Source organism: Triturus cristatus, chromosome 3_1, assembly GCF_964204655.1.
Source record: "Triturus cristatus chromosome 3_1, aTriCri1.1, whole genome shotgun sequence".
NCBI lineage: Eukaryota > Metazoa > Chordata > Amphibia > Caudata > Salamandridae > Triturus > Triturus cristatus.
In genome coordinates, this window is record NC_140583.1 from 559,872,391 (window position 1) to 559,890,677 (window position 18,287).

An 18,287-nucleotide genomic window follows, 5' to 3' on the forward strand; every position below is an offset into this window, starting at 1 on the left:
GATTTTAGAGACAGTTACAGTCCAAAAGCTAAATCTTGATCCGGAAAGTGTGTTTTTTGTGATTTGGTCTCAATTTCCTCTCAGTACATTTTGAGAAATTAAGGTTATTAACAATAGAGATATTTCATCCCCTGTGCTGCCCATGTAATAAGCTTTATATTGCAAGCACGATACACAAGGCTAAGAAGAAGGTACTGGAAAATGTAAGCACTATTCTCAAAGACGACAAGCAGTACCCCATTGCCCGGCACTTCAAATCAAAACATGACAAAAAAGTATGCCTTCTTCAATACTGTGTTTTAGACAGAAAGCGGTGCGGGGGAGAAAGGGGCAACAGAGTTCTGCTACTCAGAAGATGAATCAAAACTCATTATTGGTTATGGTACTTCATACCCAGTCGGGCTGAAACTTGATGAAGAGATAGCGCTCCACCAAGGCTGAACCTTATGTACCATGCCTCTGTTTAGTCTGTACTTTCTAGGTGCAGGCCCCTTGGTATTTCATTGTGTGTATACAATAGATGATGTAATGCATGTATAGTAGCAGATTACAGATGTTTATATAGGTTTCCCAAACATTAGATCCCTAGCAGTAATTGGTTTGCTAACTGTGATTTTAAATGTTTGTAATGTTTTTTCTTTGTTGTGATACTGTATCCTTTTTTCTGTTTGTTTGCTAACCATGACCCCATGTGGTCTTTCATAGCTGAGTTTTAATGCCCACTGGGGTTAGATTGTTGACTGGAGATGGCCATCCTTGGGAAACCCCAAGTAGGTGGCCCACGTAGGTGCCGCCTACTTTCCCGATCTGTTGCATAGAGCACACAATAATATCTTCCTCACTCTGGTCTGAGTGTTACAGCATCACTTCCAGGCTGGAGACTGGAATGATGGGATCCAAATCTTTCCGAGCACCTGTGGCCATGGTCCTCTTTGTATTTGGATTAATGTACAAATGGGAACAGTGCTTATTTTGATCATTATTTTTACCTGTGATGGATTCTTAGGCATTTTGTCAAAACATGAATGATTGTAAATATGCAGTTTTTCTTCCCCTGCCGTGCAAGCCCGTTAGATGATATAATCACACATTGCCAAATTGTTTTACTGCATGAACCTGTAATGGGATGTTTATATCATTTACTTGCTAGATGTTTGGACCTTCATTTAAAATGTACAAATGAGTGTTACTGAAGTGTTATCTATATGCACATAACGAACTGCGTGCAACTACAGGGGGTTGAATGAAATAAATCTGTATGTAACTTATTGCTAAATGGCTGAAATGTTTGCAGATACCTGGGTTCTAAGAGAGAGTTCGTTTTCACTGCTGATGGGAGTTATGAAACTGACCACATTGAAACACGATGGCTGTTAGTATAACCTGACCAGTGATCAGAGAGACTCGGTCTCCGAAACGCATTGGGCTGTTTTCTCCCATTACTTTATGGAACTAAAACCATGCTGGTTAACTGCACTGGAGTCTGTGAACAGGGCAGAGGGGGGGATTTGACATATATATATATATATATATATATATATATATAAATAAATATATATATATATATATATATATATATACACACACACATACATATAAATAGACATACACTCACTAAAGAAAAAAAGTCAGAGGTTAATGTGACGTTACAGTTAGGTGTTGAAATAAGATAGTAACTTAGTTTAAAAAAACAAAAAAAACGTGCAATTCGCCAATTATAGCTTCATGCACTGCTTATGACGTCCATAAACCCTCACATCATTTAAAAAAAAAAAAAAAGACATTTGTTAGTAAAGCATCTACAGTCATATACAGGCACCAAGTACAGTTATGACATGTGTTGGTGCATTTAAAAGATATATGATATGCTGGGGAACCAACGGTGGCCTGCATTGCAGAAGTCATATGGCGCATGGTTTACCTACCAGAAAAGACTATTACTGCTTCTTAAACTAGGTAAAGGCTGAAGACACTTGATGTCAGTTGCAAAGGCATGTTTGAAAGCGAGTTCTGCTTTAATGGATAAACTTATCCCCAAAATCTGTGAGAAAAGTCAAAGTTTGTGTTCACAAAAGATTAGCCATCTGTACACGTCCGGCCGTAAGCCCCTGTGAAAAAGATGTCATACAGAACTATAAAAAAAGTGTTTGATATGTGAAGGTTTATAAGATGTTTGGAAGCAGAACTCCCTTAAGTTTTTAAGCAACTACAAATTACAATGTAGGGATGACCACTTACACATGTTTAACTCACACTGTGATTTCAAGTATGGCTCTTTGTATACAATTCCACTCATTTAACAAGGTTTAGTGTATTTTACAAAACAAAGTGTTATGCATTGCCCCTTGTTGAATGTAGTTTATAAGTCATTAATGCATACGTCGACCTTTTAACAGTAAATTGTGAGTCTTATGACTTGTTTTGGTGAGTGTTCCAACTAAGGAGAATGAATCACCAAAACGTTTTTTTCCCCATTAGTGATCAAACTTTAACAATTATGTACAACCATTAAAATCTACAGAGTTATTATTTTTTTTTTTTAGGCGAGTGAAAACAAGGAGAAAGAGGATGACATCTGCTAAAAATGGGTAAGTTTACATACATAAAAGGTGTATTGTACAGTAGCAACAGTAAGGGGCATTATCTATTCATTCATTTTTTGTAAGGATTGGTCTCATTTTAACTTCTTGAATTATTCCCAGCCCACAAAATATGTGTCAGACTGACACATTCATTGGATGATTTAATCAGTGGTGTCATCAGTTATGTCGTCTATGAGGTCATTTGAGATGTCATAAATGAAGTTATTTAACATGTCATATAATGTGTAGTGCGTGGGGCACAAGTTATAGTTAAACTTAGTTATAGATTCCTTACCTTAGAATAGATATCCCAGCAATACCAACCCCGGTGGTGGGTCTGAGAACCAAGATCACGCCCAAAAGTCCTGGAGAACAGAACGGCCAAAGAATCCGCCTCTCCGGACATGGCTGTCCAGGAACACAAGGGGCACTTCGAACCCAGTGAGAGGCAGGGCCCACTGGAAGAAACACACGCACAGAGATAGAAAAGAGCTGAAAACACCGTGGCCGCAAACAGCGGACAAGGCCGGAACGGCGCCACTGCCAACAGCACCGGCGGAAGAAGAAAAGCACCATTGCACGAAGCCCCAACGGAACCAGAGGCAGGGGCGCAAGGAAACACATCAAGAGCACCACCGTGGAGCAGAACAAGCAGTCCTGCACTGGCACGCATCGCCAGCAACAGGCAACACCACGGAACAACACACCCAGGAAAAGGCAGACGCCAACCGAAGGCAGAGGCCCAGGATGACCAGGACACACCCCAAGGGGGGGCGGTCCAGAACACACACACACTGACCACGAAGAAGTGGAGGAACCGGCAGAAAATAAGAGGGAGAACGGGCCCAAGCAGGCCACCCGAGCACAGAGGCGAAGGAAAACCAAACCCTCTGGAGCATCAAGTAGAGGGCCCAGCCAAAACACTGGACAAAAATCCGGAACCGCCACAACACGATGCCGCAGACAGCAGGGCAGACCAGCCGAGCGGCATGGCGACAAGGAGAAGGACGGATCTAGCGCAAGCTTCTCAAAGACAATTAGAAAGAAGATTGCACCTGCGACATACCGTGACGCCACAGAGAGCTAGGTACCCGAAAGGGTGACCACACCTCCTCAGCACATGACAGAGCTATATAATAGCTACAAGTACCCCACATAGGGTAGGTTACGTCCCAAGAACCATTGGAACACCTCTTAGGAATAAATGTCCGCAGCAGAGGGCAAAACATAAAGACCTGCAGAAAATACCCGCAGACAGCTTATGAAGCAGCCAATAAAGAAGAGACAGAAGGCCTAATCTCAGGGCCTACCGGGCTTACCAACAGCCACAACACAACAAAAGGGCCGGACCAGCAGCCAACAGCACCAAGGGCCCACAAAACGACCCCCAAGGCACATCAACCAGACAGAACACACAACCTGGGCTACCCATTACAAGGCCCCAGGAAAAAAACGGGAGAACACCTCCCAAAACACACCGACAGTCAGGTCACTGAGGGGGAGGGGGAGGAGGAGGAGGAGGAGGAGGGCGAAGCCCCGCAAGAAACCTCTGAATGGCAGAATCCGCAGGGGCATGGAACAACAGAGCACCATCAAAGGGGAGGTCAACCAGCCGTTCTCTAACGTTCTCAGGGAAAACACTATCCTGTAGCCAGGCATGGTGACGAAGGGCCACCGAAGTAACCATGGCACGACCAAGCACCTCTGCAACGTCCAGAGCCGAGTGAAGAATAAACGCTGCCAGCTCTCGGCCATCCAACAAATGGTGCCGCTGATCAACGCAAGCACCCTCCTAAGAAGCGGAAGACATAAGGGACTCCGCCGAGTCCCATAACCAAGAAGTGGCTCTGGCAAATACACAAAGAGTGTTAAGGGCCCGCAAAGCAGCACTGGAGGAGGCGAAGATGTTGCGCACCCAGGAATCCAACCAGCGGGCCTCCCGCGACGGGGGAGACAACACCGATGGCAAGGAGGGAAAGGCAGTCTGTAAAAGAAGGCCCCTGGTAGAAGGGTGGAGAGAAAGACAGACAGGATCATGCGGAGCAGGACGATGGCTGTGCAGAAGAGGCTGGGGCACCGGGTCCCCCATGGCAGGACGACCCCAAAAGAGAATTGTGGAGCGCAGTCTTGAAGGGAAGAAGCAGCTCCCATCCACAAGAGCCCTGGTGGAGAACCTCCAGCAGATGATCTGTGGGGAAATGGGCAGCTGGATCGCCCATGCGCAAGATGCCCGCAGCCGTGGAAATAGCCTGAGCGAAGGCACCACTCACCTCCGCAGGGTTCCACAGCGGGGAAAGCAGTTCTTCTGTGGGCGACGGCTGCAAGCTAAGGCGGCCGTTCCCCAGCCCAACCGGAGGAAGGAAAGGCCAAGCTCGAAACGGGGGAGGGTGGACAGATGAATGGGGAACCTGAGGCGCCTTTGGCGAAGACTGCGGGCCCGGCAGCGGCCGAAGAGCCATCCTTAGAAGACGCCCGGGAAAAAGCCACGAAGCGGCGACCCGTCTCCGGAGAAGATGAAACAAACAGCTGCCGAACCTCTGGAGAAGAGGGGGTGTCCGAAGACGAATCAATGACCTGACATCGGACTGGCACCGTAGAGTCCGCCACCGGCGTCAGGGGGGATGCCGGAATGACCTCCACCACAATGCGCGGTGCGGGAGACCGGGGCTGGGTCGAAGCGACTAAGGAACGGCACGGAGTGGCGTCACCTCGGCCTCAGACATGGCCATCCCCTGCCCAGAGGACCGATGGGGACTCTAGGATACGCCCCGACAACCTCCCGCAACACCACAGGGACCCCCGCGGGGGTTTGCGGCGAGGCAGAGGTGCTGTGGTCCAAAGGAGGGAACCCCGAAGGGCTGCACCCTGACGGCACCACATCCTCCAAACCTGGATCCGAACCACTTGGCGCCAGAGCTGGAGCCGCCGGCGTCGCCGCAGGAGTCCCCACATGCAGCAAGGGATCCGCAGACGTCCCAGGAAGAGAAGGAGAAGAGGGAAGTGCCAAAGAGGACTGCAAGGCCGCTGCATAGGCCTCCATCTGGGCTCTGGTCGCCCCCGCACCGGGGAACGGCGGATAGGGTGACGACGTGCGGGTGTCCGCACCACCCGCGGAAAACCCACGCCCCCAACAGGCTGGGGACCGGGCCTCGGGGATAAAGTGCGACACTTACCAACAGGTGAGCGACGCCCTTGCAGCCGTGGAGAGAGACTATGTCGGAGACAGAAGCGGCGGTTCTTGAAGCCCTGTGCAGGGAACTGACGCAGAGACAACGCCGATCTTGACATGCGGGCCGAAAGGAGTTTCATCCGGCGCTCCCGCCGGGACTTCGGCTTTATTTGCTGGCACGCCTCGCAGTCCATGGAGCCGTGGTACTCCCCTAAACACCACATACAGATGGGGTGAGGATCCGTCGCCGACATCTGGCACACGCAAGACGAGCACGTTTTGAAGCCCGAAGGCATTCGCACACTGTACCCAAGAAAACGCTAAGCGTAAAAGGAAGGCCTGAAAACAGGCCAGGAACACGATCCGGGTCCGCGGTGCACGCGGAAAAGAAAACTGACGTCAGGGTGGGGCTTATGTGACCTCGCTGACGTCACGCCCGCTGAGGACGTCGGGGAAGAGTTGCGTGGTACTGCCCCCCGGTGCGCAGAGATGCTGGGCAAGAACGTTTTCTGGGTCAAGTCTAACGCCTGGGGATAATTCTATGTTAAGGAATCTGCAGCAAGTAGTCTCTATCATATAGAAGAAACAAAAGAACTTCTGAAAGATGGGCAGAAAGAGGATCCACAGCCTTTGCTGTGCACCATGCCACAAATTTGTTGCACCTGCAGGCCTATACCAACTTAGTGGAGGGCCGCCTGGCCGCCAGAATAACATTGCAAACTTCAGGAGGAAGTCAAAAGGAATCAACTGCAGCAGCTCAATCTCCACGCAAGGAGGTGGAGACTGGACAGGTTCAGGTGGAGGACCGTCCCCTGCTGCTGCGACAGAAGATCCTCCCAAAGAGGCAGTCGGATCGGGGGATCAATGGTCATACTGAGTAGCTCGGGATACCATACTCTTCGAACCTAGTCCGGAGTCTCAGGAATGACATGGGCCCGGTCGCACCTGATCTCCTTCAGCTCTCTGGGCAGAAGTGATATAGGCGGAAAGGCGTACAACAGACCGCAGCTCCACTCGCGACAAAAAGTGTCGCCGAGCGAGTACCGCCTTGGAAATTCCAGAGGCATATAACTGCTGACATTGCGCGTTCTCTTCGATTGGCGAATAGATCTAACCAAGGCTCTCCCCACTGCTGAAAGAGACCTTGCGCCACATCAGAGTGAAGACGCCATTCGTGATCCATCATGCACCTGCGGCTGAGTTCGTCCGCTCTGCCGTTCAGTGAATCTGCCAGGTGTTGAACCACCAGGGAAATATCCTGATGTTCCAGCCATGTCAAGAGGCGCAGAGCCTCCTGACATAGGGTCAACAACCCCACCCCGCCCTGTTTGTTGCAGTACCACATGGCGGTGGTGTTGTCCGTGAACACCTGAACTACTCTCCCCTTGACAGAGGGAAGGAAGGCCTTCAGTGCAAGCCAGATCGCCCGAAGCTCTAGAAGGTTGATATGGAGCCGGGACTCCGCTGGAGACCAGAGGCCTCTGATCTCTGCCTTTCCCATGTGACCACCCCATCCCAGGAGGGACTCGTCCGTCACCACTGTGTGCTCCGGTTGGGGAAGGGAGAGGGATCTTCCATTGACCCAATGCCGGTTTCTGAGCCACCCCTGCAACTGTCTTGCAGTGTCCTCCGAGATCTGGATGGACTCGGACAGGTTCCCCTGATGCTGCGCCCACTGGAACTTCAGGTCCCACTGCAGAGCCCGCATATGCCGTCTGGCATGATCGACCAGCAGGATGCAGGAGGCCATGACGCCCAGCAGCCTCAGAGTCAGCCGGACCGAAACCCAGGATAGAGACCGGAATCAGAGCCTGAATATCCTGGACTCGTCGTTCGGGAGGATAGTCCCAAAAGAGCGTCATATCCTGAACCGCACCGATGAAGAGGAGCTTCTGAGAGGGAACCAGGTGCGACTTCGGCACAATGATGGAGAACCCCATCAAATGCAGGAGGTCGACCGTAGTCTGGAGGTGGGAGACGACTGCCTGGGGTGATCCCGCCTTCAACAGCCAGTCGTCGAGATAGGGGAAGACTGGAACCCCTGATCTGCGCAGATGTGCTGCGACCACCGCCATCATTTTCGTGAACACCAGAGGGGGGCTGGTAAGGCCAAAGGGGAGCTCGGTAAACTGAAAGTGCTCGTGGCCTACCGTAAACTGCAGGTAACGCCGGTGGGTCGGCAGGAGGGGAATATGGAAATATGCGTCTTGCAGATCCAACGCTACCATCCAGTCTCCAGGGTCGAGGGCAGACAAGACCTGAGCCAGAGTTAACATCTTTAACTTCTCCTTCCGGAGGAAGCGATTGATGTTCCAGAGGTCTAAGATAGGACACAGGCCCTTGTCCTTCTTGGGCACCAGAAAGTAGTGGGAATAACAACCACAACCTACTTCTGGCGCAGGAACACGCTTGATGGCCCCCTTGGCCAAGAGGGCCACAACTTCCTGTTGGAGAAGTGCCAAGTGATCCCCCGACATGCAGGTGTACTGGGGTGGCATGGCTGGAGGGGTAGTCTTGAAGGGGAAAGAGAAGCCCCTTCAGACTTTTTTTAAAACCCACCTGTACGCAGTGATGGTGCGCCAGTGGGGTAGGTGATGGCGAATCCTGCCGCCCACTGGCGTTTGATGGGCCTGAAAAACTGGATTAGGAAGGTTTGGAGGCAGTGGTGGCCAGGGTGGAAATGGACTGACCCGTCCGCTGGCCCCCTGACCCGCCTCTGCGGGTCACACGTCGGCAGCCACGCTGAGACTGTTGCTGCTGCAGCCTGTGGCTCTGAAGCGAACGTGTTGGGGCGCCCTTTCCATGGCCACAAAAGGAGCGAAAATCAGAAGGCGGAGTAGGGCGAGTGGCCGAAAGGCCCAAGGACTTGGCCGTAGCCCGCGAGTCCTTAAAACGCTCTAACGCACTCTGCCTTGTTGCCAAAAAGGCGAATGCCATCAAAGGGCATGCCCATCAGGGTGTTCTGGACATCCCATTAGTCCTCAGCCAGGCGTGGCGGCAGAGCGCCACTGTCGTGGAAATCGCCATGCCCAGTGAGTCGGCGGTGTCAAGGCCACAAAGTATTGTGAACTTTGCCGCATTTCTCCCTTCAGCAATAGTTTTGGAGAGCACTGTCCGGGCCTCCTCCGGACACTGAGGCAGCACCTGCGCCACAGTATCCCACACAGAGTGAGAATAACAACCAAGAGGCATGCAGTGTTCACAGAACGCAGCCCTGAACTGGTGGAAGAAAAAATCTTCTTCTCAAACTGTTCCAGTCTCTTGGATTCCCTATCCGGAGGGGCGGTAGGGAAGGCGCTTTGGGACGACCAAGCTCTCAGGGGGTGGGGTGTTGGGAGAGAAAGAGGGGGTTGCGGGGGGCCGGGCGATGGCGTCAGGCCACGTTCCTATTCACAGGAGCCCTTGTGTTGGGTCTGGACCAGGTGCCCAAAAGAACGTTCGAAAGTGTATCATTGAAGGGCAGCAGTGGCTCCGCAGAGGTAGCCGCCGGCTGAAGCACTTGTGTCAGGACGTTAGTCCTGACGGCCACTGTAGGGAGTTTGAGGTGGAGAGCCTCGGCCGCCCTACGCAACCCCACTGCATAACTCGCATTCTCCTCCATAACCACGGTAGGAGGAGTTAGCATGCCAAGGTCAGGAGAGGTGTCAAGAACGCTGGCATCCCCCAAATCCTCAACCCAGTCCGGGTCAAACTCGCACTGTTTTGTGAGAGGGTCCTCAGACCCCTGCCAGTCCTCCCCTTCCTCCTAAGGCTGTGGAACAGGCCGAAAATACGGAGGCTGGTGGACATAGGGGTAGAAAGGCCCCATTGGCGTCGGAATCGGCGTCGAGCGACGCCGTTCCGGCGCCGTGTCCACTTCAGGGCTGAAACCGGGGATGACGTCGTCCGGGGGCACGGGCGATGTCGGGAGTGGTGCTGGTTGGGGTCGACGCCGGTGAAGGTGTCACAAGGTCAACCGGCGTTGACCGGGATCCAGGCCTGGATCTTTGGGGGCCCTGGGCGCCGGGGCCGCAGCCGACAGCGATGCTGGAGCCGCTGACAGTAAATGGCGAGGACCCCCCAGTCAGGCCCGTGGGGCCCAAAGGCGCGTCGGCGGGGCCCAATGGCCCAAATTGGCAGGGCATGGCTGCCGAAAAGTCCTGCAGCTGGGCCGGTGTCACCAACAGACCCGGGAAGGGCGGGTAGTCCGACGGCGACGCCGTAGGCTCAGCCGGAGCCGCGGGGGAGGCACCACCCGCACCCTCAGCCGCGAAGGGAAGTCAGTGAGCGATGGCGCTTCTTCGACTTCTTGTGATGTTTCGTCTTACCTGACCCAGAGTGCGAAGACTGCGATCCCGAAGAACGATTGTGATGGCTCCGCGACCAGCCCCTTGACCTCCCACGGCCTCGACCTCCCACGGGACTGGGACCTTGAGCGGCGCGGAGCAGACTGCCGGACTTCAAGCGACTTTCGGGACCGCTCCCGCAAAGTCGTAGGCGCCATGGCCTGGCAGTCGGGACACAACTTGGGGTTGTGGTCGCATCCCAGGCAGTAGAGACACGCGGTACGAGTCCGTCACCGACATCATTCAATGACAATCCCCGCAGGACTTAAAACAGGGCATTCCTACGGCACCAGGAGTCGATCAGCTCGAAAAGAAGAGACAGAAGGCCTTGAAAAACTCAGTCAAAAAGTGACTGGGGGTACCGCTCTCTCCGGAAGGCCGCTGGCCCAAGACCCGCGTCGCTGGGACCCACGTCCGCAGCCACGCTTAGACTGGGTAGCTTGTGTGGCCCTGTGGCTCGATTGGGTAGAACGTGGTGGGACACCCTTTTCGTAGCCACGAAAGGGACGAAAGGCAGACTGCGTGGGGCGAGAGGTTGCTGCGAGCCCCAAGGATCTGGTCGTAGCCCTAGAATCCTTAAAGTGCTCAAGCGCTGAGTCCGCCTTGTGACCTAACAGGCGACGGCCATCAAAGGGCATGTCCAAAAGGGTGGATTGGACATCCCCCGAAAAACCAGACGTCCTCAACCAGGCGCAGCACATCAGGGCTACTGACGTGGAAACCGTTCTGCCCAGAGAGTTGGCGGTATCCAGCCCACACCTGATGGTGAACTAAGCTGCATCTTGACCCTCAGCAACTGTGTGGGTGAGCACGACCCGGGCTCCCTCCAGGCACTGGGGCATCACTTGCGCAACCATATCCCACACCGTATGGGTATACCAGCCCAAGAGGCATGCAGTGTTCACCTACCACAGCCCTAAGCTGGTAGAAGAAAACATCTTCTTCCTAAGGTGGTCCAGCTTCTTGGATTCCCTATCTGGGGGAGCAGTAGGGAATGCGCCTTTAGAGGACGAGGCTTGGACCACCAAGCTCTTTGGGGTTGGGTGAGCAAAAGTGGGTTGGCCGGGCGGTGGCGTTGGGCAATCATCCTGTCCACAGGAGCCCCTGTGCTGAGCTTGGACCAAGTGCCCAGAAGGATGTCTGTGAGGGGTTCATTAAAAGGCAGCAGGGGCGTTCAAGAGGCTGCTGCCGGCTGAAGTACCTCTGTCAGGAGGTTAGTCCTAACTGCCACCATAGGCAGCTCGAGGCCCAAGGCCTCAGCCTCCCTACGCAACACCACTACGTAGGAACCTCCCTCTTCCGCACCCACGGTAGGGTGGGAGAGCATGCCAAGGTCTGGGAGGTATCCAAACCACTGTCATCACCCAACTCCTCTTGCCAGTCCGGCTCGTCAAGCTGGTCAGCTAAAGGGTCAATAGACCCCTCCCAGTCCTCCTCACCCTCCTCTGGCTGCCACCCAGGGCGATAGGGAACACCAGGGATGAACAGGGGTACAAAAGTACCCTCCGCCATCGGTACCGACATCAGGCAACACCGGTCCGGCACCGGGTCCCAGTCGGGGTTGAGGCTAGGGTTGACGCTGGTTGGGGGCACAATTCGCGCTAAGGGCATCGCCACTGGAATCGGTGCCAGGGATGATACCATGATGTCAACCAGCGCCGATCCGGATCCAGACCTGGATCCTCGGGGGCCCTCCGGTGCCAGAGCCGCCAGCATTTGAAGGCCCAGGGGCCCCAGCTGAGTCTGTGGGGCCCAAAGGCGCGTCTGCAGTGTTGGGCTGCCCAAAAATGCTGTGAAGCGCTTCGTAAAAGGCTCGAAGCTGGGCAGGGGACGATCTACCTCCAGGAAACAGAGGGAAGTGCAGAGCCATCCCAGGAGCAGGCTCTAAAGATGGAGCTGCACAGTGACGACGCTACGGGTCCCGCGTCGATCAACGGGGAGAAGGCGAAGAGTGACAATGCTTCATCATCTTCTTGTGCTTTGACTTACCCAATGAGTGCAAAGACGAGATGCGGTGGCTCCACAACCGGTCCCAAGACCTTCCTCTCGACCAGGACCTCGAACGACGGGGAGAGGACTGCCAGGCCTCGAAGAGCTTTTTCGGGACCGCTCCCTTAAAGACTTGGGATTCATGGTCCGGCAGTCAGAGCACAACTTCAGGTCATGGTCCCGCTCCAGACACCAGAGGCACATGACGTGACGATCGGTGACTGACATCAGCTTGTGACAGGAGTCACATGGCTTGGAGCCAGTCTGACAATGGGACATCCCTCGTGTACCAGGAGTCGAAGATCAAATGAGTTATGTTTCTGGTTCAAAGGTGATTATGTAAAGAAATTCGATAGTTAAGGTTAACAACACACACAACGACTTGCGTCGAACGCCTTGAAAAAGTGAAAAACAGTCCATCATGGCAGATGGCGGAAGTTATATCAGACCTGTGATTAAAAAAATAATAACCCATGTTATTTATTTCAAGTTAAGGGCACTGTCAGTCATAAGATAGTTAGAACAATACCTCTGCGTACACATAGTTTTCCTGCACTAGATAATAGAGGAAATTCTGCCTTATTTGGACCTGCGTTCATAATTGTTTTTTTTTTTTTTTATTGATTAAACATTTTTTGTTAAATTCTCAAAATATGTCAATTTTGGGGGGTACAGCTGACAATCAGATGCAACTGTCTAGTTATCTGGAATCACTGTTCATTGTACAGATATTTTTTAGTGCTAATCCCGTTCACACTACCTCTTCAGCCATAATTCAACAATAAAAACACTACTTTTGTTTTTTATTCATGACACAACAGTTATAGCTACAAAATGGTCTGAATGGCAGGAAATCAATGATTTAGTTTTCAGTATTATGTCACTCAATGTTTTAGTTTTTACTTCGAGTCTATGTATTTAGGACCCCTATAAACAAAGCTTCAAGGTTTCAGATTAGATCTATATTGGTCTTCTGCCTGCAAGTGTTTACATACTTCGGATTTAGTTCACACAAGTCAGAAAAAGACAGAGTAGGTGGTTTAAAGTAGCCAATGAGTAGTTGTGTATCTTTACGCAGAGTTGTCTATGAAAATTTCACCTTTCTGCATCTATTTGCCAGTTTACTGTCTTGTGATTAAACTATCAATCCCAAGGGGAGGTTGCAATTTTCTTTGCTTAACTCAGCTCAACTATGGATTTACCCATCACCCTTTGCGCAGCCATTTTAGAAGAGTCCTATGGAATAATGATGCTTAGAGTCAAGCATAGTTAAAATATTAAGAATATCTCATATGGAATGTTAAAATACGCATTTAGTATTGGTAATGGGCTCACCAGCAGGTTCAGAACGTCCCTTATTCTTCTTCTTCTTTTCTTTCTTTTCCTTTGGCTTTGACAAACTGAAGAGTCTATCTGTCGGCTTGTTAGTCTGGTTCGTTGTAGATAGTAAGTGGAAAGGACCTTTTCCTTTTTGTTTACTATCTGTCCTAAAGAGACTGTCCTTTTTTGGGGATGCAGGTTCCAGATGGTCTTGTTTAGGTGAAGAAGAACTGGGCTGTTTTAAACAGTCAGCAGTCATAGAGGATGTCCGTGTACTTTTATCATGCTGCAGTGAATCCTGAAAGCCAAAAACACAGAATTAAGATGGGAAGTGCATACTTGCCCCTACAGTTCTGACTACCGAAAAATAATTAAAACCATATTAGATGAACTGCAGTCGTTGGTCTCAAATGTATCACATTAGCAGTGTGTAGAAGATTGGGAATACACTGCATGGAATATACTGAAGAGATACGTCTAGACAAAAAATTCTAAATTAAGTTTAAAAGTCACATTTATTACGGGTAGCAAAATATGGCACATATCTAGCATGTACGCAAAAGATAACCATATAGTATATTCACAGTGTCACAGACGAATTGGTGAGCCATAACATATGTCAGGAAAAGTTTTGCGTAAGCCAGGAAGCCCAGACTGCCTCGTGATTGAGGAACAGTGGGGTACACCACACTTAATGCTCCATATATATAGCCTTTAATTTTGCTAGAAAAATACTCTTTGGCTATTCAAAAGATAATGTCATATAATTAACAGTAGCCGTTGCTAACCTGGCTTACCCTTTGATAATTTTGGCACTACTCTTTCTGGCCTGGATTTAAGAGTTGTTGAAGCAGTGAGGAGAACAAAAGGTTACAAGGACTAATAACTCTTGTCCCGTAGCAGCAAACACCAGAGCTGAGATGTCACTATGAGACAAAGGGTGTATGATATCACTTCCACCACGCCTGCCACTCAGTGAAATCTATCTGTTATTGTGATTAAACAAAGCAAGCGCGAAGGTCTCCAGGAAAGTATTTAGCAATGTCAATGGCTTATCAAAACTAAAATACAAGTCTAAGGTAAAGAAATGGGCCATGGGCAATAAGTGCATCAAACCAATAAAGCTCATGACAAAGCAAGTTAGAAAAGAGACCAATCCATTTTCCACAGTTGGTTAAGACGTAAGGATTTTCAACAGAGGGAACTGGGGAGAGGAGACCTGGACCTTTCGGATGTTTCAAGTTATGTTACTCGTCCTGGTACATCATATAGTCAATTTCCAATTCAGCCTTGTAGTTTTGTCAGATTTCTGGTAGGCCTTCTTTTGAAAAACAGCTTTTCATTTAACAAGTTTATAAACATGCATGGCAAATTTAAAACACAGAAACAACACTACAGCGTGTAGCCACACTCATGCACAAGCTTACACAGCTTCTAAGCAGATCTCCCTTTCCCGAATAGTGAAAGAGCAAGGTTAATCTACTGTAGAATATATTACATTTCACATGCAGTACAGCGCATGGGGCATTATTCAATCATTCCCAAATGCATGTCTCTTACATAGCCCAAGAGACTTGAATTCATCCCATAGTAAAATTAGCAGCATGCATGTCTTACTTCATGGTCTGAATATCTGTCACCCCACACGTTCCTCTGCTTTGAAGCATTAAACACTCCCAACCTCAGAGCAAGCAAGTTGGCTGAAGCTTCCAGATGCACAGGCTGTCAAGTGGCGCCTGTTGCTGGCATTTGATATCAGGATCATGGTGAGGGCTGACTAAGCTTCACATTACAAAAGAGATGCGTCTTCGCTTACGTTTAGCTCCTACGAGATCACTCTGAGTTTTAGATTCCTGGAGCCATGTAGTGGCAATGCTTAAGGATAAGAAAAAATACCGCCCACTATGCAATACATGATGTGCTAAAAAAACATAAGGAAACATAAAATTGTATGGACTTTTAAAACGAAAAATGCCAATGTCTGATAAAAAGCAATAAAGAGGTATGTGCACACTGTGACAGCCCAGCAACAAATACCCATCTGATGACTGACTTTCAGTGAGGGCATGCATATGTATGGGGACATAAGAAAAGAGATTGGGGGGCACAGACATGACAGTAGGAGGGTGATATGGTGGTACAAACCAGAGGTGAGACTAGGACGCGCATGCAGAGGTGAGATTTCCAGAGAGCAGGAGAGGGAAAAATGCACAAAGCGGAAAGAAGCAGAAAGAGAAAAGATGGAAAAACTGTCAATAGAGAAAAGCTAGCACCTGCAAGAGTTAGACAGAGGGGAGCAGTGACTGGTCAGTGGCATGAAGTAGATTCAATACTATGCAGCCTTGGTACTCGCGCCTGGCAGTGGGCTTGAGCAGTGCTTTGGGCACTGGGACTTACTGTCTTACAAATTAAACACTGGCAGAGCAGAAAGTATTTTTCCACAATGAACATGGAACAACCATAAAAACAGCTGTTGGGGGTCACCTATTCTGTAATCTGTTTTCACATTCCATTCCATTACCTGCTCCATATCTCGCTTCAGCTGTTCAGTTTCTTTTTCCAGCTGCTTCTGGGCGGCTCGGAGACGCTCCAGATCACGCTGATACTCCTCCTTCCTAGCCTGGAACTCCTCCCTCTCCTTCTCCAGTTCCTGCAGTCCCTTCTCAGTCTTCTCCTCTCGTTGTGCGAGTCTAGCTTCCCGCTCGGTAAGCTCTTTCTCTCTTGATTCCCATTCCCTTTCCCGCTTGCGTTTTTCTTCCAGATGTTGAGCTTGCTGTTTCTGAAGATTGGCCAGTTCCTGCCGTTGTTTTTCTAAACTTCGCTGTTTCTCTTGTTCAATCAAAGAATTCGGCTTTGATAAAGTTCTGGAAATTGTTTTCTCATTTAACAACAGTTTTTGGTCTTCTATGTACGTGTCCTGTTGAATTACTACAGCCTAATACATAAATGGTAAAAGAACAAGTGGATAGAATAAGTTAATTTAATTCACAATCATCACAGAAAAACATATGGATACAGGTGTATTGTATTGCAACATTTATATAGTACTTACTACCCTTACATGGGATGCTAAAGTGCGTGGATAGCATGCTTCACCATGTAGGTGTGTGGTGGATGTGTGGTCTCTTTGTTTTGATCCTGTTATTGGGTGCAGCACTTGGCAGTGTGATGGATGAAAAAGTATGAGAGAGAAATGCAGTTTATGGTTTTTCAGTAAGCTGGCAGCAACTGAACAGCTCTAAAGATCGCTTTATGGAATTTCATATGATCATAGTCCAATTAGCTGGTTACAGCACTGGGATGTCCATTCTGAGATATTTTGAGATATTACTGGGAACTGCAATGGTTTAGTAATGTAAAGCCCTCCTTTGGCAAGCAACATGTAGCAGATTTCTTCAGTTATTCCGTTCAACATTCACCTATACTCTGAGTCTGTGATTTGCTTTTGAACTAACGGAAGAGTTACTTACCTTCGGTAATGATATATCTGGTAGAGAGACAGTCTAGCCGCAGATTCGTTAACGTAGAATATCTCCCCAGGCATCAGACTGGATCCGGCAAATCTTTTTTCCCCAGCAATACCTCTGCACGCCGGGAGGTGGCCACGGAAGTGACGTCAGATAGAGCCATATAAGCCACTCCCGGCGTGCTGACGTCAGTTTTCTACAGGAAACTTTTCCGCACCACAACGCGGAGCCATGCAAAAACTGCGATAGCATAGGAACAGTGTGTGTTAAAAAAAAGAGCAACATCGTTGAAAAGAAACGAGAAATAACATGAAAACTAGAGTCAAATCATTTGGATGAGAAACGATAGGAAGTAGAAAAAGCACCCAGTACCCGGAGGGACTGAAGGGAGCTCCCAGAGCACTTGCTGCAAGCAAGGGCCCAACAAATTGCCACGTCGTGCCCCACCTCGAGGGAGCAACGGCTGCGGCACAAAAGGTATGACAAGCCAGGCACAGCTCGTCACCATAGGAGGGAAATTAAAAGAACCTCAATATCGAAGCAATATGTTGCAAGACAAGTGACTAGAAGTGAACGACCACAGGAAAGTTCACTACACACACCCCCCAGAGATTGAAAGACTGTAGCACCAAAGGGAACCCAACCCAACCAAGTGCCATAGAAAGAAGGAGGCACAGGCGTGGGCGGTGTGAAGGAATAAAAAACAGAATAAATGCACACATGAAGAACACAGGTGGAACAACATGAGAAGGCAGTGAAAAGTAAGACTTTAACCACAGAAAAACGTAGACGGAGTGGAGAGCCAAAGGGCACGAAAGCCGAACACCCCCCCTGCGCCAAAGGAAGGTGCGAGAACACGTCACCAACCAAACACCAGGATGGAGGGGCGGCCCCACGCAGGAGAACACACCCTACCCCAGAGTGAGCTGCAAGAGCACAACTCCGGAAGACCAAGGCCACCAGAAAGGTGGGGGCTAGGTGGAAAATCACCAAATGTAAAGGCCTTTTCAGAGCGGGGAGGATGGGCGGGCGTTAAGGAATCTGCGGCTAGACTGTGTCTCTGCCAGATATATCGTTACCTAATGTAAGTAACTCTTCCATCTGATAGAGACATCTAGCCGCAGATTCCTTAACGCAGAATAGATACCAAAGCCATAACTCATAGTAGGAGGGTCTGCGAAACAACCAGCAAGTTCCCGAAGAACATACTCGTCAACTGCTGACGAAATACGGTGGAAATCGCAATGGCAGGACAACAGACATCAGACCCATGACCCACCTGAAGGAGCATTAACAAGGGATGGTAAAGACATTAAATTCGACGAGGAGCGGTGTGAGACCTCTGTCGCCCAGACACAGACGAAAGGAAAAACAGAACTAGAAAGTTCTGTGCTAACGTAAGAAACAATGCAGTGAGACCTTCAAATAAGGATCC

At 49.8% G+C, this 18,287-nt stretch overlaps 1 protein-coding gene across 12 annotated transcripts in view; it reads right to left on the minus strand.

Annotated features, from left to right (window-relative positions):
- The window catches only part of AKAP13 (A-kinase anchoring protein 13), a 1,236,163-nt gene that overhangs the window by 13,267 nt on the left and 1,204,609 nt on the right, over nt 1–18,287 (minus strand). For all 12 annotated transcript variants that reach the window (XM_085644487.1, XM_085644486.1, XM_085644483.1 and 9 more), the window contains 2 exons: nt 15,907–16,320; nt 13,401–13,683 (listed from right to left, as the gene is read on the minus strand). In XM_085644487.1, the coding sequence (XP_085500613.1) occupies nt 13,401–13,683; nt 15,907–16,320 (697 nt within the window). The remainder of the gene's footprint in view (nt 1–13,400; nt 13,684–15,906; nt 16,321–18,287) is intronic.